Source organism: Simochromis diagramma, unplaced genomic scaffold, assembly GCF_900408965.1.
Source record: "Simochromis diagramma unplaced genomic scaffold, fSimDia1.1 OVJJ01000216.1, whole genome shotgun sequence".
In the NCBI taxonomy this organism is placed as follows: Eukaryota; Metazoa; Chordata; class Actinopteri; order Cichliformes; family Cichlidae; genus Simochromis; species Simochromis diagramma.
This window is the reverse complement of record NW_024386883.1, coordinates 7,318,597-7,345,166: the sequence shown is the minus strand read 5'-3', so window position 1 is coordinate 7,345,166 and position 26,570 is coordinate 7,318,597. Positions and strand designations below refer to the sequence as shown.

At 41.2% G+C, this 26,570-nt stretch overlaps 1 protein-coding gene across 8 annotated transcripts; it reads right to left on the bottom strand.

The window, feature by feature from the left end:
- Positions 1-311: 311 nt before the first annotated feature.
- elnb (elastin b) lies at positions 312-26,441 on the bottom strand. Of its 8 annotated transcripts, none has more exons than XM_040031990.1 (52): positions 26,224-26,441; positions 23,433-23,591; positions 22,763-22,987; positions 22,611-22,631; positions 22,341-22,484; positions 20,985-21,059; positions 20,640-20,723; positions 20,047-20,556; positions 19,764-19,844; positions 19,597-19,644; positions 19,406-19,468; positions 19,283-19,330; positions 19,057-19,119; positions 18,908-18,955; positions 18,400-18,795; positions 18,193-18,228; positions 17,780-18,100; positions 17,581-17,613; positions 17,038-17,496; positions 16,923-16,952; positions 16,504-16,719; positions 15,980-16,111; positions 15,859-15,891; positions 15,474-15,509; positions 15,248-15,379; positions 15,106-15,153; positions 14,905-14,955; positions 14,568-14,660; positions 14,359-14,382; positions 12,643-12,663; positions 12,265-12,291; positions 12,169-12,183; positions 12,030-12,053; positions 11,881-11,925; positions 11,422-11,655; positions 11,097-11,264; positions 10,947-10,976; positions 10,815-10,859; positions 10,487-10,702; positions 10,347-10,403; positions 10,013-10,258; positions 9,708-9,749; positions 5,859-6,341; positions 5,705-5,731; positions 5,540-5,611; positions 5,090-5,482; positions 4,482-4,541; positions 4,069-4,152; positions 3,865-3,915; positions 3,651-3,674; positions 3,338-3,403; positions 312-1,847 (listed from the first exon to the last, which is right to left on the bottom strand). In XM_040031990.1, exons 1-52 carry the CDS (start codon positions 26,297-26,299, stop codon positions 1,825-1,827), a joined length of 6,138 nt encoding a protein of 2,045 aa, XP_039887924.1. In that variant the 5' UTR covers positions 26,300-26,441; the 3' UTR covers positions 312-1,824. The 8 variants fall into 8 exon arrangements, with proteins under 8 accessions (XP_039887924.1, XP_039887921.1, XP_039887922.1 ...); XM_040031987.1 differs by having other exon boundaries at positions 5,090-5,611; positions 5,859-6,284; positions 6,321-6,341; XM_040031988.1 differs by having other exon boundaries at positions 5,090-5,611; positions 17,780-17,818; positions 17,861-18,100.
- Between the last annotated feature and the right edge of the window lie 129 nt (positions 26,442-26,570).

The window sequence follows — 26,570 nt, the reverse complement described above, 5'->3', positions numbered from 1 at the left end:
TTAAAGTTTGTACAGCATCAACAACTAATTGTTCACTCTTCATATGAGTCACCACGTACACAAAGCTTCACTGCTGTTCTGCATTTTTTTATACTCCCCTAAGCCACAGTTGTCTGTTTCCTTTCTCAGTACAGCATACCTTGCGGTTGAACCCACCACAGTTCAATATGCTAAAAAACCAACATCTACTTCTAGATGTTGAGCTTCCTCCTCTTGCCAAGTGGTTAAACCCCTCCTTGTTGTTTCATTATAGGTTTTTTTTTGTACGTGCTAAATTACTCCAGTAGCAATAAAATAATGACACAAAGAAGTCGTCATTGGTCATCTCTTTACTTCGGAGAGCATTGTCAGAGAGTTTACAAAAGTGCATAATTTTCTTCATAGGCCACATAAAAAAAAGAAACACAGATGTTAAAAATCACACTGAGCTCGAGATGCACATGAGCTCAAATGCAAGACGAGATTCACTCACCCCACTTTTGACCCACTGACATCACAGCCTGCACTGTGATTCAGCACACATTCAAGGACAATGTAGAAAACAAAGCACTTATACTCATCATAGTAGTAAACGGGTTTAAAAACTGTAAAAACACACACACACAGAATGACTAACTCAAATATTTTAGTACTGTAATAATGCACTTGACTTTGTAAAATGAGGCTAAATACAGTTCTCAACATAATTTAAAAAGTCTAGTAAACGTGAGCAGTTTCCCCAACAGTGTTAAAGGAGGTTCATGAACAGAAGGAAAACGCAGTAATCAGTACTCCTCGGATGTCATGTACTCTAGTCATATTACCTCACATTTAGCTTGAATGCTTACCTCAACAGCAAATGTAAAAGCTAAAACTAAGCCCATTCAGAAAGTCAGGACAAATACACCCTCCTAACAATCAAAATATATGCACGCTAACCAATATTTTACATTTATACCATTGAGTGTGATGTGGCTATAAAACAGTGCCATTAAGTTGTGAAATGAGTGGAAGAATCTCACAGGTGGGCCTCAAGTGGTATCTGTGAGAATCCTCAGGCTCCATTACTGATACTACTGAGGCCTGAGTACAGCTCACATGGCCAGAGACTGCTTTTCAAGGATCAAAAGAAAACCACTACTGCATAAAATACTGCCTTCATCTTCTCCTGTGACAGCAGCTGTTTGTCTCTGTGTCTGTACACACTACTTGTTTGTCCACTGATGTAAAAGATGCTAATAGTGAATTATCTGCTCGGCCATTCACTCTGCAGACATATCCCAGTTTAACTGGGTAGAAGTGTCGCCCTATATTTCTTTACACATTGCGTCAGCATGCAGACAGGTCTGAAGGAGCTGCCCTGAGGGAGTCCTTGGTGTCAGTCTTAACCCAGAGGATTTGTGCCAATACTTGCATAACAACACAAATCATAATCAACACAGCAAAGACAGACAAAAAGTGATGAAAAGAAATGCTGATTCTTCACTGTAGTGGTTCTCAACCCGATCATCAGGAATTTCTGGGGTTTTCTACCCACGTTATTCTATTTTTGAAACTTTCTTGAGAAATTGACATTTAATAATTTGACCAAAATAAAATGACTTAATTATCCAAAAAAGGGAAAAAAAGTATTTAACAAAGGGAAACAGCAATCTTCACCTGGCGGTGAATCTGATCCGGTTGAGAACCACTGCAACCTTTTATAAAACCCAAGCAAATGGAAATGTAAAAAGCGGGATGTGCTGAAGCTTTAGCTTCTGTGGCAGGTAAGACATTTACAGTGTGGGATCATGCAATAGCACCACTGTTGTTTTAATGAGGTCACTTCCTGTCTTTTGGTCTTTCTCACTTCCTCCTACGGCCAGCTCCTAAAAAGCAGAACAAAGGCAGCGTTATTCTTCACTTTACATGCAGTATGCAGATTGTTTAAATAAGACTTCCACTGTTCATCCAGACCAACATAAAATGACAACTGTTAAATCCCACTTTATACTAACTCAGAATAGCTTCCAGGACATATTTCCTCAGTTTGTAGGGTCAAATGTTCATTTCCTACACAGACACAGAGTTCCTGTATTTGTGGGTGTTACCAATTGTTGCCAATTTTGAGCATGTCACTTCTGTAGAAAACATTTTTGGATCAGAGGAAACTCACAGAGAAGTCTGGCAATTTACTCTAGAAGCTACTCTCGGTTTTTTATTAATTGAAAGTCTATCCCATCCCACAAAGATTACAGCCACACACAAAAAACATGACATGACTTTTCTTAAACCCTTAAAATGTATTACTAGAGGGTGAGTTTGATCTCCCAGTTGGTTGAGTCCTTAGCTAGTTTGTAGTCCAGAGCTGGTTTGTAGTTATGTTTGTATTTAGGTTACAAAGTTGCTTGCTTGTAGCAACATCAACATGAAATCTTATCTTGCCTACAACAATGCAGTCTCAGTGTAGCTTCACTGTGATTCTGGAGAGACCAGGTTGTAAACTACAACTTGATTGGTTCGCAGAGGCTTACAACCTGCGAACCAAAAATGTTATTTTTAACTAAAAAGAATAATTCTGGTCAGAGTTCAGTGTCGGGTGAAGCAGGTGAGGATGTTGTCCTTGTCCTTCCTCGCATGTAGCACATGGCAGGAGGTCGTCAGCTTCAGATTGCTTTCAAATAATTTGCTGGAAAATGTTCAGTTTGCTTTAGATTAGGTTGCTGCCTGGACAAAGCATGTATGAGCAATGCACAAGCTAACCACCTAGCTATGGATTCAGTGGACCTGTGCTATTCTCACATCAACACAAATTGTTGCATTTGGATATCACAGGACTTTGTACTGGGGAGCTGGCAGGCCAAAGACCATTTAATATCTGGTCTAGTATGCGTGTGAAAATAATTACAGTGTATATTGGGAGGTGCGGAAATCTTTACTTGTGTTTTTTTTTAAAAATTCCTTTCAAGTTGCAGCACATGAAGAAGAACATATCATCGCTATGAGTCCTAAAATGAATGTAAATCACCTCTTCTTAGTATATGATAGAAAATCTGTCTGTCCGTATGTTTGTTTCTTTGTCCGCAAACTCCTGCTAGATAATCAGGAGTTGAACAACTAAACATGACACATAGATACATCTCAGGCTCACGAAGGTCTTTATCTATATCAGATATTGTCATCATGTTGCCTTGCAACCATCTAGCAAAGGGCTAAGATGATCCTTTTTAGCCCTTTTGCACCTTATAAAACCTTATAAAAACTTTGTATTATTATTATTTGTCAACACTATTATCTAATCGACAGAAGTGAGGCTAAATATTGTATTGCATAGGAAATGCAGTGATCAGGACTGTTATAATATGTCTATGACTTTTACCTCTGTAGCCCCTGGATCCAAGTAAACCCTGCATGGCTGCATATTTGGCTGCCTTCTGCGCTTTAGCTGAAGGTCATGATAGTAAAACAAACAAACAAACAAAAACAAGAAAACGAGTTTAGATACTTAGTTGTCAGTAGATATTAAAAAAGCATGCATGTTACAATCAGAATTATCCTTGATATATTATATTTCACTAACAAGATAAGCAAAAGTAATATGTTCATCCGATCTGTGTATCTTTGTGTTAATGCTAGACCAACGTTGTTAATTTGGACGTGCTTATTCCAGAGGACACAGTGAGTTTTCTTACATTTTTGTCCAGCCCCTGCATACCCTAGAGAACAATAACAGGAAAGATAAAGTCATAACAAACAACTGATACCTTACAATGGACTTTTAAAAAAATGTCAGAATAACACTGCTTTCTGTTTCCTGTTATTCTCAGTTTTTTGTTTTGTATGATTTTACTAAAATGTGTATGCTGAGTATTAAAAAGAGGACATATGTGATCAAATCTGTCTCACCTGGATAACTTCCTATACCCAGCCCACCATATCCAGGACCAGCAGCACCTCCTGGAAGAATAAAAACATTACAGCTTTCAAAGCACTTCTTATCTGTGCCATGTTTACAGTGCAGTGCTATGAATTTTGTTGATTTTGATGTTTTGAAATATATTAAAAGCACATTCTCATTATCCTAATGACTATATTTTCATATAAACTGACCTGGTCCCCCACCAGGTAGTCCTCCAACTCCTTGGCCAGTTCCTCCAGGACCTCCTAGCCCTCCTGTACCTCCTGCTACGCTACCTAAACAGATAAATGGGTATGAATGAGAGACAAGTTAACTTTTTAATCAACATGGGGATATAAACAAAGGGCCAAATGAACACTGTTGTACCCAGTGGATTAGAGGCACTTGGGAGAATTTTTTATGCAAAATAAACCATCTTATTTTTATTACCAGTTATTACCAGTATTATTACCAGAGACGACAGATCTTTAGAGAGAACTGACACACCTCAAGTTAGTCACTAATAAAAGTTTTATCTCAGTCAAATTTTCACATGTCTGTTGTCTCTTTATTATAATGTGCTGTGTGCTAAACATTTACTTGACTTTATAAACTGGAACCTCACCTTGGCCACCACCAGTGACGCCTCCTGTCCCAGTACCAGGAAGAACTCCGACTCCACCTCCTAATGAACAGTGATGTGATTAAATTACATAAATGACAAATAATACAACAATACATATGTTTCCATAGAGCAACGTGAAACAACAAGTTAAACAGAGAAGCAGACTGAGCTGTAGTCCACGTTTATTAAAGGAATAGGATATTTGGTCTTTCAAATAATCATAATGGTCCGTCATACATTACAGTTTGTAACTGTAAAGAGAGCTCCTATGTCTAAGGTTACTTTCTGACAAGACTTTAATGCAACGACAAACACAAAGTGTGAGATACTCCCTCCATAGAATCCCACCACATAGCAAACCAAACAATATGATTCAGTTCCTGTTGCTTTTTGCTGCTGTTTACTCCTATGCATGATTTAATGTGGTGTTGATCCAGACAAAAAGTCAACTTCATGCATTCAGTTGGTTAAATTGGATTAGTTTAAGTGTCTCTCTGAATTAATTTACATTAAGTTTGTGCAAATGGTAGTGCTTTGAATGTAGAGGGTCTGATAAGAAAATATATGAGTTACTATCAAAAGCTTCTAAGTATATCTCAGAATTTTACCTGGTCCGTAGCCAGTTCCACCCAGCGACGAGCCGTAACCTGATTTAGACGGCTTTCTTGTTCCAAGTGTTTGGCCAGGTCCAAAACCACCAGTCCCAGCACCTCCAGGGCCAAAGCCACCAGTCCCAGCACCTCCAGGGCCAAAGCCACCAGTCCCAGCACCTCCAGGGCCAAAGCCCCCAGTCCCAGCACCTCCTGGGCCAAAGCCTCCAGTCCCAGCACCTCCAGGGCCAAAACCAGTCCCAGCACCTCCAGGGCCAAAACTACCAGTCCCAGCACCTCCAGGACCAAAACCAGTCCCAGCACCTCCAGGGCCAAAACTACCAGTCCCAGCACCTCCAGGACCAAAACCAGTCCCAGCACCTCCAGGGCCAAAACCACCAGTCCCAGCACCTCCAGGGCCAAAACCAGTCCCAGCACCTCCAGGGCCAAACCCACCAGTCCCAGCACCTCCTGGTCCAAAACCTCCAGGACCTGTACCCCCAGCTCCACCAGGGCCATATCCTCCTCCTAATCCTCCTCCTGGAAGAAAAGTTAAAATATATTTACACAGTTATAAACCATAAAAATATCTAAAACAACCATTAACCTCCCTACTCCAAACTAAACCCTTACCTGTTCCATAACCAGCTCCTCCATAACCTGGAAGAAACAATGAAAAAAACTTTGATAAAACATCTGTTTGCTGGCTGCATTTCTTATATCATGAAACCTCCATTAGGTATCTCCATTAGTATATGATGATCTTATTTATGTAATCCTTGCTTACCAGATTTATAAGGTTTTCTTTTTCCTTGGCCTGCCTGTCCAAATCCTGTTCCTGTTCCAACACCGCCTGGTCCGAACCCTCCAGTTCCAGTGCCAGCACCACCTGGTCCAAACCCTCCAGTTCCTGTGCCAATACCGCCTGGTCTAAACCCTCCAGTTCCTGTGCCAGCCCCACCTGGTCCAAACCCTCCAGTTCCTATGCCAACACCGCCAGGTCCAAACCCTCCAGTTCCTGTACCAACACCGCCAGGTCCGAACCCTCCAGTTCCAGTGCCAGCTCCACCGGGTCCAAACCCTCCAGTTCCTGTGCCAACACCGCCTGGTCCGAACCCTCCAGTTCCAGTGCCAACACCGCCTGGTCCAAACCCTCCAGTTCCAGTGCCAGCTCCACCGGGTCCAAACCCTCCAGTTCCAGTGCCAACACCGCCTGGTCCGAACCCTCCAGTTCCAGTGCCAACACCGCCTGGTCCAAACCCTCCTGTACCTGAAATTCAGGCATAACTCAACTGGTAACCCTATCACATTTTTAATAAAAGCAAAAATAGTTTTACCAGGCTGTGGTGTACTCTATCTGGAAGTTTTGTGTTTAAAAGTTCTTTTTATTATATTTATACCTGCCTCAGAGAAGAAGCCTCTGAAATAAAAAGCATCATGTTGGTTTTAATTAAAAGTGCCGAGAGTATAAGAATTGGGTTATTGACATCAATCACAGCTATATGTTTTGCTAATAACAACCTACATTTAACCTACATTTAGATTTGTGTACTTCCTTTCAGAGGTGTGGACTCGAGTCACATGACTTGGACTCGAGTCAGACTCGAGTCATTAATTTTATGACTTTAGACTTGACTTGAAAAAATGTTCTAAGACTTGTGACTTGACTTGGACTTTTACACCAATGACTTGGGACTTGAATTGGACTTGAACCGGTTTACTTGAAAAGACTTGATATTTTACCCCAAATAGGGATGGGTACCGGTGTCCGGTGCCATGATGGCACCGGTTCTGACATAAACGGTAGTAACCAGACCGAAAAGCAGCGCACATTTCGGTGCTTTATTTCGGTGCTTTTTTTTTTTCCTGAGCTGTGATACACTTTAGATTCTAGCCAATCATTTTACGTTTCCGAGGATAGTAGGCGGGGCCAGGTACGTACGTTCTGTTAGAGCAGAGCTACAGATTAAAAATGTCCAAGGCGAAGCGGTCAAAAGTCTGGCTGTACTTCACAGCAAAATATGCAAACTCAGCAGCCTGCAACAAGTGCTTTAAGCTGATACTGTGATACTGTCAAAGGAGGTAACACCAAGAATCCGATTAAACAGCTGGCGACGCATAGCGTTTTTTTTTTTTAAAAGCCCAGAAATGCGCCGTATTTGATAGCTTGCTGCGAGACCTCACACCGAGCACATCTACTGTGGGTGGGTTGCCTGTTATGCAACATCCCCCAAAAACACGAAGAGGAGAGTCCTGGCCCCTAGCCCTGCCAGTGTAGCAGAAATGATGACGGATGATGGTGGCAGCAGCAGCCGTTCTTCTCTGCGTGAGTAGCTAATTTACATTGAGTAGGCTAACCACGTTATTACATTAATGCATGTAAGGTGAACTAGCAAACATCATCATAGCTACATGCGGCTGTCCTCTTGTTTGATGGCAGATACTCCCTTCACCCTGGCTAAAAAGGCTAAAATGACCAAAGAAAAAGTGGAAAACAGTTAAACATGAGAGGTTTAGGACAAAGTTTGTGTTTTTTCCATTGTTTAAGCACTGCTTCCAGCCAAGAGTGATACCATATATGCCCCATAGCTGCAGAAAAGGCTAACATTGTTATATTTTTACAAAAAACAGCTGAACATGAGAGGTTTTTGGACCAATTTTGTGTTCTCCATTCTTTAAGCACCGGTTTGAGCACCGTTTGAGCACCGGCACCGTTTCAAAAGTACCGATTTGGCACCGGTATCAGATAAAACCTAAACGATACCCATCCCTAACCCCAAATATAAAATGCATATTATATAGAGATTGAAAATGTGACGTCATTCACGAGTAGAACCGCAAAGGATTCTGGGAACTCGTGGCAAGCGGTACTAGCGCACGCAGGCTTTCAATTGAAATCAGTCACACAGCGATAAAAAGAAACACAAAAATGTCAAGAAGCTGTTGTATTATTAACTGCAATAGCCGGTCGCATGACAGCCACGGGAAGCCGACGGGTAAAGAGATCGGTTGTTATCGGATTACGTCGTTGAAGAGAAATTGTTCAGCCATGTTTCCGAAGTAACAAAGACGCGACGGATGGCCTGGATTGCAGCCATTCAAAGACCAATTATAACGTCCCAGAACACTCCAGCTCACAGGTTAGTCTGCTCCAAGCATTTACACGAAGGTCAGTGTTTTTTAGTAGTTAATACGTCATTTTCATAACATAATTAGTGATATAGGTTACAAGCAAGTTTGGCGCTGAACAGAAATTGTTGCGCTATGCTCCTTTGTTTATTGTGCATAAATAGTGAATTGTCCTGACACAATATTGCGTTTCGCTTCTGTTATTATGGTACATTGACAAAAACATATACTTTTATTCACAGGATAAAACAGGTTTTTTGTATCACTAATTGCCCAGTACGATTACAGCATACAGTATTATTGTCACTGCTACATTTCTGTGATGGGTACCAGAAATTATTTCCACTACTAATTAATTATCGTTGAGCTCAAAGGTCCTATTAATAAACGGTTAACGAATGTGTATTTATGAAGACAATTTGTGAGACTGGTAAACTTATGATACGTACGATGGTCTTTCGTTCTACACGGTGCATTTCAAGGTCCTGCACCCATCCGTCGGTAAACTGTACCTGGGCTTGTTGCAGTGACCAGAAGTTACTAAACTTCACGAGTGTATGCACTCACTCCAAGAACCGTATGATTATAAATATGCATATAAATATGCTACAATGAGATAGCTGACTTCATCTAACTAGCAAATGTTGTCCAGGCTACGTTGATGATGCAGTTTTTTTTTTTAATGTGTATGATATTTTTGTCATGCGATTTTAAAGCTGGTCCTACAACCGCATCCAAGAATAACATGCAGCTTATCTCAGAACTGTTGGTGAAAATTATTCTTGGAGCTAGGTTTAATTGAGCTGCATTTTAAAGAGGTGCAATTTGACAATTTGTGTATATTTTCTAAGTTCACTATTTTGTCATGTGTTGAGAAAAACACAGATTTTAAAATTACATGGTCTAATATTTACATTTAGCATAACTGCAACATGCCTTTTTTTGGGTTTTTTTTTTTTTTTTTTTTTTAAAGACTCGAAAGGACTTGAAATTCAAAGTTTCAGACTTGTGACTTGACTCGGACTTTTACACCAGTGACTTGAGACTCGACTCTGACTTGCCTGACATTACTTGAGACTTGACTTGAGACTTGAGGATAAAGACTTGAGACTTACTTGAGACTTGCAAAACAATGACTTGGTCCCACCTCTGCTTCCTTTACTCTTAAGAACTTGAAAGAACTGGACTTCTTTAAGTTATTTAAAGAAGTTAATTCAGAACTGAAGAAGCCTCTTGGATGAGAGGTGAAACGTCTTTAAATAGTTAACAAAGTCCAGTTGTCTTCTTTTGAGCTCTTAAAAATACCATGGTGACTGAGAACCCACACAGATGAAGTGCATATTTTATCATAACACACAACAGTGAAGGTATCACCACTTGTTATTTATTGCCTTTCAAACAACAGTATGTACATATGTAATGGCTAGCAGATGGTGATTTTTTTTAAATATATAGACAAAGAACTGACAAAAACACACTTCACAAGTGATTAAGTATAAATTCTCACCGTGTCCAAAGCCAGCTCCACCTAGTGAGGATGATCCATAGCCTGTCAACAGAAGTTAACAGCTTGAGTATAGCTTATAAAATATTTTCCTAATCATTTTTAATTTTGTGTCTTTACATCAGCATAATGAAAAGAAGAACTGCAGGATTTTAAACAGGAGACAAACATGCAGTAAATTGTCCCAGCTTGGATTTGGATCAGGGGTCTGCTTTTTAGAGTTCTAGTCCTCTGACCACTCAGCTGTCGGGTTCATATATATAATACTTTATTGAATGTTGTTAGTCATAAATACTTGCTTATTATACCTGATTTAGGTGGTTTTACTACTCCACCAGGTCCATAGCTGCTTGGTCCTGTGCCAGCACCACCTGGTCCTATACCACCTGGCCTTGTTCCAGCACCACCCAGTCCGGTCCCAGCACCTCCGGTCCCAGCACCACCAGGACCAGTGCCGCCAGGCACAAGGCCACCTGGTCCATAACCTATTCCACCTGGTCCAGTCCCATAGCCACCAGGTCCAAACCCAGTACCACCAGCTCCTGCTCCATAGCCTAAAAATCAAATATTTTAAATGTTTAGTTTCAGTTTTCTCTATACTTCCTTTATGTAGGTTTACTCTGTGTGTTCACTTCATTATACTTTTAGGTGGTTTTCCAGTGCCGGTGCCCAGTCCTGGACCTGTGCCATATCTAGAACCTGGTTAACAGAGCATTTAAAACTGTTAATACTAATAGTTATAAACTATTTAAATTAGATATTTTTGATCAATGTAAACTCACCGTCAGGTCTAACACCTCCCCCAGGGCCTACTCCTGTTCCTCCTGCTCCTACGCCACCATAGCGTCCAGGTCCAGTTCCATATCCACCAGGCCCAGTACCATATCCACCTGGACCGGTTCCATAACCTCCAGGCCCTGTGCCATAACCTCCTGGACCAGTGCCATATCCACCGGGGCCAACCCCACCTTGGCCCCCTGCTCCAAGAGTCCCATATGCTGATGGAAAGAATAAACACACTGAATGGACTGTGTAGCATCTCTCATAGCTAAAGATTAAACAAAAAGTCTTAATTTAAAAAAGGAGAACATAATTTCTCAGTTTCTAAACCTTTGCCTGGTTTTGTTACTCCAGCTCCAGTAGGGTAACGAATGCCTGTGAGTGAAAAACAAAGATATTCTCAAATGTGGGTTGTTAAATTTGCTGGGATTTAGATGTTAAAGATAGTTTTAGGTAGCGCACCTCCCCCTGGTAAAACTCCAGTACCATAGCCTGTAATAGAAAAATGTGTGAAGTGCATAAACTGGGAATCATTATGTTATTGTATTATAGGAATTTAAGTTTAGCGTGATTACATAAACATTTGAGGACCAAAACATGAGTGCAGCTCACCTCCTGTTCCTACTGCACCAGGCCCACCAGCCCCAGGTACCAAACCACCTCCTCCAGGACCTCCACCCACTGCTCCAGGACCTCTTCCTGCAGATCCAGGACCACTTCCCACTCCTACTCCCACTCCTCCCTGTCCACCACTTGTGCCTCCTGCTATAGGTTTATAAGCTATAGTTTAAAAATATGAAGACATATTAGATGTTTTCCTTCAGTGTGTGGTGTTTTTTTTATACTTCATGACTGTTTGTTGTAATATTTGTTAGTCATGGCAAGTTGCACACACTGTCAAGAAGTTGGATAGTTAGTTAAAAGGCACAAGTGGCACCTTTAGGTGGTTTTGGTGTTGCTCCAACTGCACCTCCTGAACCAACACCTGTTCCAGTAGCAGGGCTGCCTTCTCTTCCTGTTGATACACCACCTGAAACACTTCCTGCAACTCCTGCACTGGTGGGACCCCTTCCTACTCCTCCCTGTCCACCTGTACCCGCTGTACCACCCCTGTATCCATCAGGGCCTCCTTCTCCATCACCTTCACCTGGTGTGTCACCTCTGGGGACACCTGCAGACAGAACATAGATGGTGTGCGGATGAGTGTTCACCACCATTGCAGCTGATATGACCTTTCTCTTTACAGTCTTTATTCAAAATGGTAGCTATTTTTCCTTTTAGTCTCACTTCTAGTCTTTTCCTATTGCTAATCTTATGATTTGAATCTGTGATCAGTATAAGTAAGTAATCCCTAAACTTAATTTGTAATTGATTATTTTTATCCTGTTTTAATCACCTGGGGGTTTGAGGGGTTTAACTCCAGTCAGATCACCACCAGAACCTGTAAAAGGCCAGATTTGAGAAATAATATTAATTTGTGAATAACTTTGCAAGAAACACATCAAAGAAATGCTGTGCACTGCATCTTGCTTTCATACATCTCACCTGTAGGGGGAAGTCCTGTCCCACCTGAATTTTAAAGAGAAATGTTCAAGAGAGTTGCCAGTGTAAATATGACACAGCAGTGTTTGCTGATATCTTTGTATCTTTCAGAAATCTGCAAGCCACATATAGGCCTACTTACCAACACCTGCACCAGCTGTTTGAAACCAGAAACACTGGTAAGTAAAATCCTGACAGCACTTATTTAAACTTTAGCAGTTTATGGAGGTTTACATACCACTTGGTTGCGCAGCTCCACCAACGACTGTAACAACAGCAGTACAGATTTATTTGTAAAAGCATAAATCAGAAAAAGTTAAGCAACATAATTTCAAAAGCAGATGCTTTGAATTTGTTTCAATTTGCAGCTGTTAACTGGTGTCAGTCTGCCATGCAGTATTCTCTGGTACTCTCAGGTAAACCAGTGACAGCCGTGACAGCATTTCAGTGGAGAAATAACACGAGCCACATCAAAAAGGAGTCAGTGTGTCACTGCATGCTCAGTTTTCTATTCAAATGCACATGCTTTTTCAATCTCTATAGTCAAGTACTGTTTAGAATGAGATCTACTTTCCTTCAAATAAGATCTCAGTGTTAATTATTTATACTAACTTACCAGGGGTCACGCCTGTGGATCCTATGGAATGTAGGAAGAAAGCTATTAGTTTAACTGTTATAAATTCAAAGAAGAGAAGTGGACTTCCTGTTGCCTCACAGATGTTGGATGCTTTGCAGTTAGAATATATTTCGATGTCCCCTAAAATGTCACCAGTGTTTTAACTCTAATCTTCGTGACCATTAGATTTTGCTCAGTAAATAAAGATCTCCCATCAGGAAATTGTATTGGCATTTTACTGACCTGTAATCACACACCCCTAATGCCTTGTAACACTTAATAGAACACAAAGATATTTATTGCTTGCTGTAATCAGTTCATTCAAGTTTTTGGATTTTGAGAGTTGTCATCTGCTGCAGGTTTGGTAGGTTTGAAAATACTGCAGCCAGTTTACACTGAAGAATATCAATAATAAAACATGAAATAAAGAAAAGAACTTAATTTGCTATTGCACACATACACTGGGTGTGTCACACAAGACCATCAACAAAGCAATGGTGTACAAATACAAAACAAAATGTGCACTAAAGCAAAGTAAGGGGCACGATTTTATATGTAGACAATATTATCTTAACTATAAAGTACACTATTTACCACATCGCACTCAGATTACTATAGTATGAATATATTTATCTCTTCTGTCTTTCTGTCCGTAAACATGATGGCTCAGTGTAGAGTGGGGTTATCTTAACCATCCATTAAAATTTGGCTTGCATCCACCAAGATCTTAAAAATCAACTCAGTGATTTATTGGTTGAAAAAAGCTGTATAACTTAAAAACCATAACTCTTAGAAGTGTGGTGTCTATTGTCAACATATAGAGTACCATATAAAGATTTAAAATATCATCTCACATTTGACCTCTGACCTCTCATTCAGTTTCAATAGGTTGATCAGAAACTCAAAGTGACTGTAAAGCTATAAAGAGCTATTTAAAACAGTGATTCTTACTGCCATCGTTTGTACTGACAGCATGTGAGCATATAGGGATGATACATGGGGATTGTAAATGTCATGTTATTTTGGACCTCTGAGCTCATTTTAAACTTCAATTACGGTCAATCTTTCATAAAATGTCTTTTATCTTTAAAACTATGCTTTCTACTGCAGTTTGTTTGCATTGGCAACATTTAGGGCATATTCCCAGTTTTATATTTTACATCTTCTTTTCTTTCAAGTTGACCCCAAACTTTTTTTTATCTTTCAAGAAAGTATTTTCAGAGTTTCTGCAATCAAAGTTAACATTGGATACCCTTACCTGATTTTTACTGCACTACAAACATCTTAAAGTACATTTAAAAAGAATTTAAAAAGCAAAATAGATATCTACATTATACAATGCAGTTCCCTCAAAAGTAAATGCTGCGCTGGCTTGGTGGACATTTGCTCTCATGGAGTGCTTGTTGTTTTAGATCTACTAGTCTGTAATATTATTTATTTGCTGATTAGTAACTGGATGAAATTTGTTGGAGAAAAGATTAAAAATGTTTTAGTAATGGTTGAATATGTTAGTCAAAATCTGAATTTGTGGCAACCATGTTGTATGCTTCAAATGGCCACATGGTGGCACTGTCCACCCCCAAATGTAAGAAATCCAGCTCTTTTGATTCACAACAAATGTAGCTGAAATCTGTATAATGACTTGAACAGGAAAGCAGTGAAAGACAAAGACACAGCTACTGATGCACAGAAATGGATAAATACAGAATCTCTGACCTGGAAGTGTTGTCCCGTTGATTCCTGTTATATACAGATAGATTAAATAACATAAATTGAAGTAATACTGCTTAGATGACAGAAAGTTTCAACTAATATACAACTTTTAAACTAATACTGGTATTTCTGAAACACGTGGTTCAACCAGTAACTAAGTAATTATGATATGCATATATCTATATCTCTGTAGCATGAATGGCCAAAAATACCTGGCTTGGGTCCAATGATGGGGATTCCTGTTCCACCTAGACGATCTCCGTCACTCCCTGTACCCGCTGGTCTGCCACCGACACCGGTACCTCCTGTTTTAATAATTATGTAGGAATCTTTTCACATCTGAAAACTTATTTCGAACAAATATTTACAAATTAAGGTTTCTTTTTGTTGCTGTTTGTTTTTTTGTGTTGCTTCTTTGTTTGTGCACCATCTTCAGCAACCATCAGAATTCCTGACCTGATTGATTGTGAGAATTGTCATATGCACAAAAGTCTGTGGATGATTTCAACATAAGAAAATGTTCTCAAGAATCCAGAGAGTTTCACACACCCTCTCCACCAGGACTTCCAGACCCCTCTATCACAGTGTAAATATCATCACCTGAAACAAGGACAGAATAATAAAAGGACTGAGATTAGAAACTAGCACTCCATGTAATGTCTGGAATGATTAGTAATATAAATTTAAATAGTCAAATAAAACGTGTTTGCATATTGATTGTGTGTGTTTACTCTAACACTGCACAGATACCTTCTGTTGCCGGGGTTGGTGTGCCTCTTGTGTCTTCAAGTCTTCCTCCTGATCCAGCAATAGACAATTGAACTCGTAAATTGTGAAAATGATAGTTAACTGTAATATGATTTTTTTTTTTATCCTTAGCACAGAGGCTCACCACTTGTTCTGGTTGTTGTCTGGTTGGTGCCAGTGGTGGTTCCATTCGCTGAAACGCCAGGGCCGGTCCCTGTTCCTGCTCCTGTAGTGCTGGTTCCAGTTCCTGTCCCAGGTACAACTCCACCAGGTTGCCCTACAGATTATAAAAGAGGTAAATTCAAAAGAGGTGCTTAAAAAGTTTATTTATTATTTTCCACTTGACACAGACTTGTCAGAATACACCTTACCAAACTTTGCAGCTTTAGATCCAGCCGTGCCGTAGCCTGAGGATCACAACAAATCAAATGTGGTTAAAAAAAAAAAGTAAAAAACATCATTTTAAGTAAACATTAGAAACAACAGGAATAGTGAGTGTGTAGCTTGTTGTATATTACTTTTCCTGAATGGAATGATTTTTTTTTTGTACCTAATTTTCCTTGCTAACTTTGAAACAAACAAACAAACAAAAAGAAATGAGCAACTAATATTTTAGCTTTTAATAACCCTCGGAGCACTCCAAGTACTCCACCTGTGCCAGCTCCACCTGGGCCTTCATCAAAATCATATGAAGATATTTTCACCATTATTCACGAAGTAAGAAAATTCAGTCTGAAAAAAACAAAACATTCATACCATATTTAGCAGGTTTTAATCCAGGTCCATAACCTGCAAATACACATAAAAAGTTTCATTTTAAAGATTCTAAAGAGCGACAATCAGAATTGTCTAGCAAAATTATCATTGCTTCCTAAACCTGGTCCAAATCCAGTCCCTGGTCCTAGACCATAACCTCCACCTGGTCCATAGCCTGTGCCAACCCCAGGCCCATAACCACCAGGTCCATATCCTCTTCCAGTCCCTGGGCCCGTGCCACCACCAGGAAGACCTAGGAAGGTTCAAAAGTGTGTGAGTAGTTTATCTATAACAAAAGCTTAAAATATCTTTAAAAAGAAAAACAATTTCTAACCATGGAAATATTTTAAATATTGTTGCTGTTTAAAAATTTATATCAAAAATGATTTAATTCTAATTGACTGATTATAATTCCTACCAAAATCTGATGTAAGAAACTTAAAATTATTGCCTTCATTTAATTATAAAAATTACATTATATTTTGAACTCTTCCTGTGTTAATGCTCATGTATATTACATTAGTTTGCACCATATTTAGACTTGGGTCCCTCTGCATATCCTGTGAGATAAGCACAAGGGGACAAATCCTTTAAAGCTAAGTGTATCATATTTAGAACTATAAGAGAGGCGTTTCATGTCTGTACCTCCAGCACTGCCTGGTCCAAATCCGCCTGGTCCAACTCCTGTCACAACACCAGACCCCGGTAGACCACCTGCCCCGAGTCCTAGCCCCGGTCCACCACCTGTTGACACTCCACCTCGTCCAGGAACCCCTACTCCAACTCCAAGCCCAGAACTAGGCCCAGTTCCTCCTCCAAGGCCTCCTGCACCAAGGGCACCTCCAGTACCTCCAGGAACACCTGCAGAGAGCAGGATTTTATGAGAAAACAAAAACTTGTCAGATCCACAGACTTGTCAGATGTCAAAACTAAAGGTGTGATTAGTAACATTCATTACAAGTACATAGTTGTGTGGATATTCTGATATTCTCTATACATATATTTTATGAAATTGCAAATTTACTGCATCAATGTCATCAGACATTTAGTAGGTTGTTTCTTACCATATTTGCGCGCTTTGGCTCCAGCATAACCTGCAAACACATCAGCATTAGTTTTATATTAGCCAGTGGACCCATTTTAATTCTGACATGGCTCCTTATTTCTCTTCTATCATACCTCCAGGTCCATAGCCAGCACCACCGGGTCCAACTCCACCTGGGCCATAGCCAGTACCAACTCCACCTGGCCCAACTCCACCTGGGCCGTAGCCAGTGCCAACTCCACCTGGTCCAACGCTGCCTGGACCGTAGCCAGTGCCAGCACCACCTGGTCCAACTCCACCTGGGCCATAGCCAGTGCCAACTCCACCTGGGCCATAGCCAGTTCCAACTCCACCTGGTCCAAGTCCGCCTGGGCCATAGCTAGTTCCAACTCCACCTGGTCCAAGTCCGCCTGGGCCATAGCCAGTGCCAACTCCACCTGGCCCAACTCCACCTGGGCCATAGCCAGTGCCAACTCCGCCTGGGCCAACGCCGCCTGGGCCAACGCCGCCTGGGCCATAACCAGTTCCAGCACCACCTGGCCTTAGTCCTCCAGTACCTGTTCCTGGACCTCCAAGAGCCCCACTTAACATGCCTTTCAGGAGAAAATTGTTAATTTTTAGCTACTTTGATTTATTTTGATGAATAATCTATAATAAATAGAGAAATTATGTCTTACCATATTTACGAGCTTTGGCACTGGCATCATACCCTGAAATAAAATTATAGTATTTATGTATATTGTATGTCTTTGATAATGTCATAGATTTGGTTTCATAACTGCACATTCTCAAGTTAGTATTGATAGTAGTGTACAATATAGTTTATGTATATTTTAATATTTAATATGAGATTTTAATATAGTGATTCATAATTACCCCCAGGTCCCACTCCTACTGACCCAGTGCCAGTACCACCTGGACCATAGCCAAGACCCCCTGGTCCGGTGCCAGTACCACCTGGACCATAGCCAAGACCACCTGCTCCAGTGCCAGTACCACTGGGACCATAGCCAAGACCACCTGGTCTGGTGCCAGTACCACTGGGACCAAAACCAACTCCAGAGCCAGGTCTCACACCTCCAAGGCCTCCAGATGTGCCAGTACCTGAGCCACCTGGACCAAAACCATAGCCACCACCTGCCCCTCCTGTTCCAATTCCAGAACCAGGCCCTCCTGCAGTCCCGACACCTCCACCACCTGGAGAAATTTAAGGCACTTCGAGTGTTGCAAACAACACATATTCATCATGTAATTTGGGTATTTTACAGAAATGAAGAAACGTGTCTCACCATATTTGCGTGCTTTGGCTGAACCTGGGCCATAACCTGTGGCCATGTCAGAATACAAAACCACAAAAGGACCCATTAAACCCCAATAAACATATTTAATTTCAAATCTTGTTTGCTGAAGAATTTTCAGAATTTATAAATAACATCTATGAATAGAAAATTTCTGAATGGATGCATGATGTAACTTTGACAGGAGTATGGAATTACCTAAGCCTGGTATGCCACCACCTACTCCAGGGACACCTCCAGTTCCAACTCCACCTCCAAATCCAGGGACACCTCCAGTTCCAACTCCAACTCCAAATCCAGGTCCAGTTCCTGTTCCAACTCCACCTCCAAATCCAGGTCCGCCTCCTGTCCCAACACCGCCTCCAAATCCAGGTCCCCCTCCTGTTCCAACTCCTCCTCCTGTTCCAACACCGCCTCCAAATCCAGGTCCCCCTCCTGTTCCAACTCCACCCCCTGTTCCAACTCCGCCTCCAAATCCAGGTCCGCCTCCTGTGCCAACTCCACCACCTAACCCAGGTGAGACTCCCCCTCCAGGAACTCTTCCAACCCCACCCCCAAAAGTGCCTCCTTGACCAAGCGCGCCTCCAGCTCCACCTCCATAAATACAAATTTAAACAAAGTATTTTTCTATTAGACCACAATTATTCAGTTACTTTTGCATTATTGATGTTGAAAATGAGGCTTACACCTCAACCGTGGTCTGTACCATATTTAGCTGCAGCTTTGGCTGGATTCTTCTTGGATTTTCCCACTCCTGCAAATAAAAAAAAAAAAGTTGAATTTTTCCTTTCCTTTTTGTCCTGCTGGCCTGTAGCGCTACATGCTGCATCTTCTTCATGTCTCTGCTTCTCTTACCTGTTTTTGGTGATATGAGGGGATAACCACGAAAAATCCCAGGCAATGGCTGTCCTCGCCCATCTAAGGTGAGAGATAGACTTTACACAGAAGCCCTTTAAGGTTCTAACTTGCTGCCATTCACTAATATTTTTTTAAGGTCTTAATATTTAAAAACCAAATTAATGCACAACAGTTGTACTTGTAATATCACACAGCTTTTAGGTTTAGGCTTTATGATGCTTACTGCCTGCACCTCCCGGTCCAGTGCCACCCTGACCAAGTACTCCAGCTCCTGCAGGGAACAAGGCAACATGTTTTTTTTTTTGAAGATGAGATTTTACAGTATTCACAAAGTTCATGTACATACCACTCTGAGTTCCTAGTCCAGTTCCTGTAGCCACTCCAGGGAGAACACCACGGCCTCCAAACCCTGATCAGAGAAGACGGGATAACACTTGCAACCTCTTCTGTAAACGAAATCTCTTATACTGATATATTGTTTATTTTACCATACCATCGTGTATTTATTTATCATATGTTTGATATGTTTCAACATACCTTGGCCTGGGACAAATCCACCTTGATAGAGTCCAGGCACGCCAATGCCTGTGTGACATCATATTAACACAATACCACACCGCCACCCAAAAAAATCAGTGTTTCTGGTTTAAATTTAGAACTGCAAAGCCTTTTGCATTCTTGTTTTTGTGTTGTGATAAGTTTACCTGGGACTTGCTTTGATGCTTTTCCACCACTCTTTACCCCAGGTCCTCCTCCAGTGGTACCAGTCTGTGGCAATGTTGGAACTGAAAGAGGAAAAATGTTTTCTATAGACAAAAGTTTCATCAACTTTAAAAAGTAAGACACAAACTACTTGAAAATTCAGAATAGTATGTTTTACAAATAGCGGGAAATGCGGCATGCACTGTTTAAATGTCAATTTGTTATTACGATTTAATCACAAAAGCTTTCTTTTTATTGTTGAGGAAATGTATGTATATTATATACCTCCACCAGGCCCAACTCCTGCACCACCAGGGCCAAATCCTGTTCCACCAGGCCCAACTCCTGCACCACCGGGGCCAAATCCTGTTCCACCAGGCCCAAGTCCTGCACCACCGGGGCCAAATCCTGTTCCACCAGGCCCAAATCCTGTTCCACCAGGCCCAACTCCTGCACCACCGGGGCCAAATCCTGTTCCACCAGGCCCAAGTCCTGCACCACCGGGGCCAAATCCTGTTCCACCAGGGCCAAATCCTGCACCACCAGGGCCAAATCCTGTTCCACCTGGCCCAACCCCTGCACCACCAGGGCCAAATCCTGTACCACCTGGTCCAAATCCTGTTCCACCTGGCCCAACCCCTGCACCTCCAGGCCCAAATCCTGTTCCACCTGGCCCAACCCCTGCACCACCTGGGCCAAATCCTGTTCCACCCGGCCCAAATCCTGTTCCACCCGGCCCAACCCCTGCACCTCCAGGCCCAAATCCTGTTCCTCCAAGTGTTGTCCCAACTCCACCTAAGATGAAAAAGAAAGATATGATATCATAGGTCAGTCATATAGTATCATCTAATATTAATTCATAAACATATAGTACCTACCTGTTTTAGGAGGTTTGGGACCAGTTCCACCAATTCCTGGGTATTGAACTCCTCCACCTGGTCCATAACCACCTCCATATCCACCTGTGTTAGACCAGAGTGTTATTTGCTACATATGCATCCTTAAAGGCAAGCAGTTTATATTTATGTTTACAACACATTTATGGTAAATGGAAACTTAAGAAGATTAAATAAATCATATTTCAGCCATTTCCAATGCTTTGTGTGGCATGTACAGTATGCCTATGGTATTTGGATCACAGAGATCCAGCATGTATAAAGGTAAGTATTTAGCTGATATACATGCAAGAGCCACGCTGATACAGACATATGAAATCTGCTGACCTCCAGGTGTGTAACCTGTTCCAGCTCCAAGTCCTCCACCAGTCCCAGTACCTCCTGCTCCAAGGCCTCCAAACCCTGGTGAAAAAACGTAAAGAAGGAGCACTTAGTACTACCTAAATTTCCAAACACAAATTAAATCATACACTAACTAATTTTGTGCAACTTGATGCTTTTGTACTATTACACATTTATGTCTGCCCAAGACAAAACTACAGTTTTTAGAGTCATAAACTCTAAAACCTCTTAAACCTCCGGCTTTAACAGTAACTGAATCAATTACAGCTGGTCAAAGAGAGGAATCAAAAGCCTCTAAAGAGATATGAATGAAGAAAAAAAACATGTAGCATAAAAAGAATTCTGCAACTTCCTGTTAAAACAGGTGCTGCTGTTCATGCTTCGTATACAAATTAGGTCATTTCGAGCTTCACACAAGAACTTTTTTCTTTGAAATATAATTTAATTATCATTGTGTTCGTTTGCATAATTTTGGCTTGCAATGGTTTCCATTTTTGGAACTTACTTTTATTCATAATGCATGCCTTCTTTGCTTGCCTATGTTTACATGTACCTCCTCAGAGTGGAACATGCAAACACACACACACAGACACACACACGCACATACTTAGTGTACATAAACATGCAGTGAGGATGAAAAATGTGTTCACTGAGATGGCCAGACGTCAGTAAACTGGAAAATATGATATGTGAATCTGTTTCCTTTGCTTACACTTACCTAGACTTGGTTTGTTTACACTTTCTAAATAAAGGCACAATAGATGGATTTCAAAATGTTACACAAAGCCGATGTTTAACATCTAGGATTAGTTTGGATATTGTCACTTCCATGATTTGGGGGATTGAAAACAGAATGGACTGAAATTCCAAAACATATCAGTCTTTCTGACTGATGTAATGACTTTTTTCCTTCATTGGGAGTCTGCCAAGCCTAATGGATCAGCCTTTATAGCTGTATGTGTCTGTACTGATCAGGCTGGCTCCCCACCAACAGTAAACTAGAAGACAGAAGATATGAAATGAAGGTACATCGATGCTGTTCTTATCCTGCTGCCTGGAATTAACCAGAGGCTGAACACAGATCCCCAAACTTTAACATGTACTATGTTGGGGGTTGAGCAGATTGCATTATTAATACTTGATTATTTTTTTCACGAGTAATCTCTTTGTGAAGTTAATGTATTAATTTATGTTTTATATTATTTATCAAATATGCCTGTCACTTGTTGCTGGGCACCAGACACTGTTGTGCTGAAAATCTACAATTTATGATATGCTACCTGTACCCCCCCCCCCCCCCCCCCCCCAAAAAAAAAAAAAAAAAAATCATGATGAATATGCCTTGAGTGCCGGTTCCAAAACCTCCTGGACCAACTCCTCCAGGCCCAGCTCCGTAACCACCAGGACCAACACCACCTGCTCCAAAACCACCCGTGCCGACTCCGCCTGGTCCTAGTCCTGTTCCACCAGTACCATAGCCGCCTCCTATTTAAATAAAGGAGAAATCACCTTGAGCTCTTAGAGCCATCAGAGTGATCTATAAGTTGACTTTTTGTTGCATAAATTTCATGACATTTGAAGATTTATTGAAAAAACAAACAAACATATTACCTGTTTTTGGAGGCTTGACACCTTTAAGAAGAAAGTAATCAGGACAGTTAGGTGAAAAGTAACAGAAGGAAAAACTTTGCTCTTTGCAGATAATTAAATCAATCAATAAATCAAGAAGTAAACAAAATATCTCACGACTATATTTGTCTTACCAGTCCCAACACCTCCAGGTCCCAGTCCTCCAGGACCAAAGCTGCTGGGCCTAAAACCTCCTGGTCCCACTCCTCCAGGTCCCAGACCCGGTCCAACTCCACCCAATCCCACTCCACCTGGTCCCACTCCTCCTGGTCCCAGACCCGGTCCAACTCCACCCGGTCCCACTCCACCTGGTCCGACTCCTGGGCCTACACCACCTGGCCTTTGACCCCCATAGCCCCCTGAGGAATAGAGTGATTGTGAGTTGAAAGCAAAGAAAGATTGATGTAGATGACATGTGTATGTAGAGAGCTGAAAAGCAGCCAAACATCATAGGCAAATTTATGGCCAGATTTTGTTCTTGTTGTTGAATGCAACATGAGGAATTCATTATTGGTGAGACATGAAAACATAGCGTGGCTTTTAAGGCTTTTTCATGGCTTGTAACCTGGAACTCCTCCAGTAACTGATTTCATTTAAACAGAAGGTATAGAACATTTGAAAAATGGTGCTTGTGTAATTGACGATAAATCTTAAATCTTTAGCTATTTTTATGAGAACAACTGCATCTGAAAGGAATGCTGATTACCTGTAGCGGTCCAAGGATAAGTTGAAACATGTCAGCCAGTGTTTCTGTGCAGCTGCAGTCAGATTCAGTAAAACTTGGGGAGAAACTCTCAAACCTACCTCCACCAGCTCCTGGTCCAAAGCCTCCTAGAGCAGTACCAGTGCCTCCTGGTCCACCTCCTCCAGGCTGAAATCCTGTCCCAATGCCTCCTGGTCCAAATCCGGTTCCAGCTCCTGGCCCGACTCCTCCAGTCGCACCTCCAGCAGGTACATATACCCCTGTTCACAGTGTGCAAAAGCAATGTGTTTAATATTGTAGGTTTTTCTGTGCCTGTAGAAATATTCTGCTATAAAAAACAGTGGGTATTATTGATAAAATAAAGTTGCACAGTTCTTTTTATATGAGCAGACAAAGCCATTTACATCACCTTACAAACACAGCAATTTATTGGTGACCATGTTTCGGGCTCCTGACAGAATTTGTGGAATTTGTGAGTCATCTGTCGGCGCTAATAGGGCATAATTTTCACCTCTTTGCAGGATGTAACCCATTTAATTTGCCTAAACACCAAGGATTACATTTAACAAATAGAATCTAATGCCACACAAGCAGGGAGATGATGAAAAGTGTGGAAAGCGTGTACGTGTGCGCTTGTCCGCAACGATTATCATCTCTTTGCTCCGTATCCGAGTTTCTCTGCAGCCAATAACAAACGCTGTTTCATACAAATGGCATGCTTCGGTCACAGTTCTCACACTTTTTTGCACCTATGTTGTTTTCAAATCACAACAACCAAAAATAGAACCAGGGAGCGTGAACAACTATAAAAGGAAAGGCTTTCTAAGATCCCACAGTCCAGATGTGTAAAGGTCTGTAGGGATTCCTAAAGAATGTGGGTTACTGATCTCATAGTGTTGCCATGTACAGCACATTTCCAACACAGTAAATAACTTAACTGTTCGGTCATTCAGCTCTGCCGGCTAGATTGTTCTGGACAGGCTTGCCAAAAGGCTTTTGTTGTTTTTGGAGGAATTTTTATTGGAATTAAACATTGGACAGGACAGGTATGCTCTCAAATTCACCAGAGATTTGGTCACTGTTTGGAAAGGGATTTTTCTTCAGGGTCATTAATAACTCATTAGTGAAGTAATAATGCCTGCCACATTTAATTGCTAAGTCCATATACAAATATTACTGTTTTAGGCCATGCTAGCCTAACTGCGGGAACCCCAGAGGACAAATTCTGCTGAATTTGGTGATTATTTCCTTTATTACAATCAACAGGTTTACATCTGAGCTTCAGATTAAAACTGGTCTTTCATTGTTTTGGATGTTCTTCAATGCACTTTGGTGAGCTGGTTGTTATTGCAAGTTTTATTCCCATCACCGGGTTTCAATTAGTTCAATATCTTGTTTTATAGCACCCAACAACTTGGATTCATTTGCAAGGAGTTATAACTTCACAGAGTCTGAACTTCAGTTTTGTTATTTTAAAACTCAGAAAAAGTCACAGTATGTCTGATGGCTCACTTAACATCCAAATCCAGTGATCATATTTCACTCAAGGCAGGAAAACCTTTTGTCATGTAATCCTCTTTTCACTTCTCATTTCCTGCCAGCGCAACACTGACTCTTATCTAATTTAGAAAGACAAAAACTTAAGTAACACTTCCTGTATCCAGCAGCTTAATTGTGTGCTCTCTGTATGCTGGCCTTTTTTGTCACTGAAGTCATCACACAATGCAGACTTCAGGAGGTAGGTGGTCCTATCAGATAAAGGCAAAAAAGCAATCTGGCATTCTTACCTTATTTTTGGCTTCTGCTTCTAAAACTCACAGAGTTTAACTTTTGCTGTACCCTATAAAGTCTGTGCTGAGGTTTTCAATTTATTTTTGGCTTGAGGTACCATTTCAAAGAATGCAGATGTTGAGATCCCAAGCAAGACCAAAACAAAGAAGCTAAACAGCAGATACCATCTCCTTGCTTTCCAGTGATCGTGCAGTGGTTCAGCCTGACCTCGAGTGAATGCAAATTACACAACAGTCTAGAACAGCTCTTAAACCAGCGGATGTCTTGTCTAACAAGACAGGAAGAGTTGAGGGGGGAACCTCTTTAGATCAGCCGGCTCAAAGCTTAAACAGACAAGACAATGAAAAGGCATCTTGGAGGGATGAGGTCTGGAGCACACAGTTTGAATTAAACCTTTTAATACGGTGCAACACCTCATTAAAAGCTTTAAGTATAACCCTGTTGTCCAGACCTCATGCCTCAGGAGCTGACTGTGAGAAAATAAATACACCTGGGCTTTGAGAAGTTATTTGTCTAAAGTGTGTCATCCTTAATTTACGCGTTCACCTGCTTCAGCACTTTCTTCCAGACAGATGAGGGGGGAGGAAACTAGCATTTGGAAAGTTAAAGCAGCACTCAACAAAGCAATGTCTTCTTGATTTATTGTTAAGAAAAAAATGCACTTTTTATGAACATATAAGGCATGTTGACTGCAAGGTCAATGTAGTATTTTCAGAAGGCTGCAAATGAATTTGACTAAGAAAACCATTTTTAGACTTTAAGTTCTTCAGAGTTGAGATGGGACAGGCTGCAGACATGTTGGTAATGATGCTACACTCATGGTGCTAAGAAATAGCTTCTTCAGTCAAGTAAATTTAGCTCTGTAGTAGATTTTTGGACATTGAATACAATGTGCTTTCACTGAGGAAATCGATGGTATAATAATAGAATAATTGTTAGCAGCCAGTTTATAAATGCAAAACCTCTCACAGATCTCATAGAACATACAAACAAAGAAAAAAAAGAGCTGTCCATGAATTTCTCTTTTACAAATGCTAAAGAAACTTTATGTGACACCTGATCTCCACTGGGTGCCACACACATGCAGTAAAGGGGACCCACCTCCTTGCAGCGAGGGTTTCCACAGAGCCAGGAGAAGGACTCCATGCAGGTATGTGGCCACCGTCCCTCTTGCCATCCTGCTCCAAAATGTCCCTCTCCTCTCCCAACTTGCAGGTTTTATCCCCAGCAAGCCTATCAGGGCTCACCGAGGCCTTCAGAAAGAAGGAGGGAAAATGAGTGTGAGCATAAAAAAAGAGGGGGGGATGCAAAACAGGACAGTGTGTAATTGGCTAAAGACACACAGAGAGAGAGATAGACAAGGAAAGAAGGGGAGAGGGAGAGAAAACACACTGGATCACCTCATTAAAGAAAATGGGTTGTTCTAACCCCCCAGACTGTTGGGATGC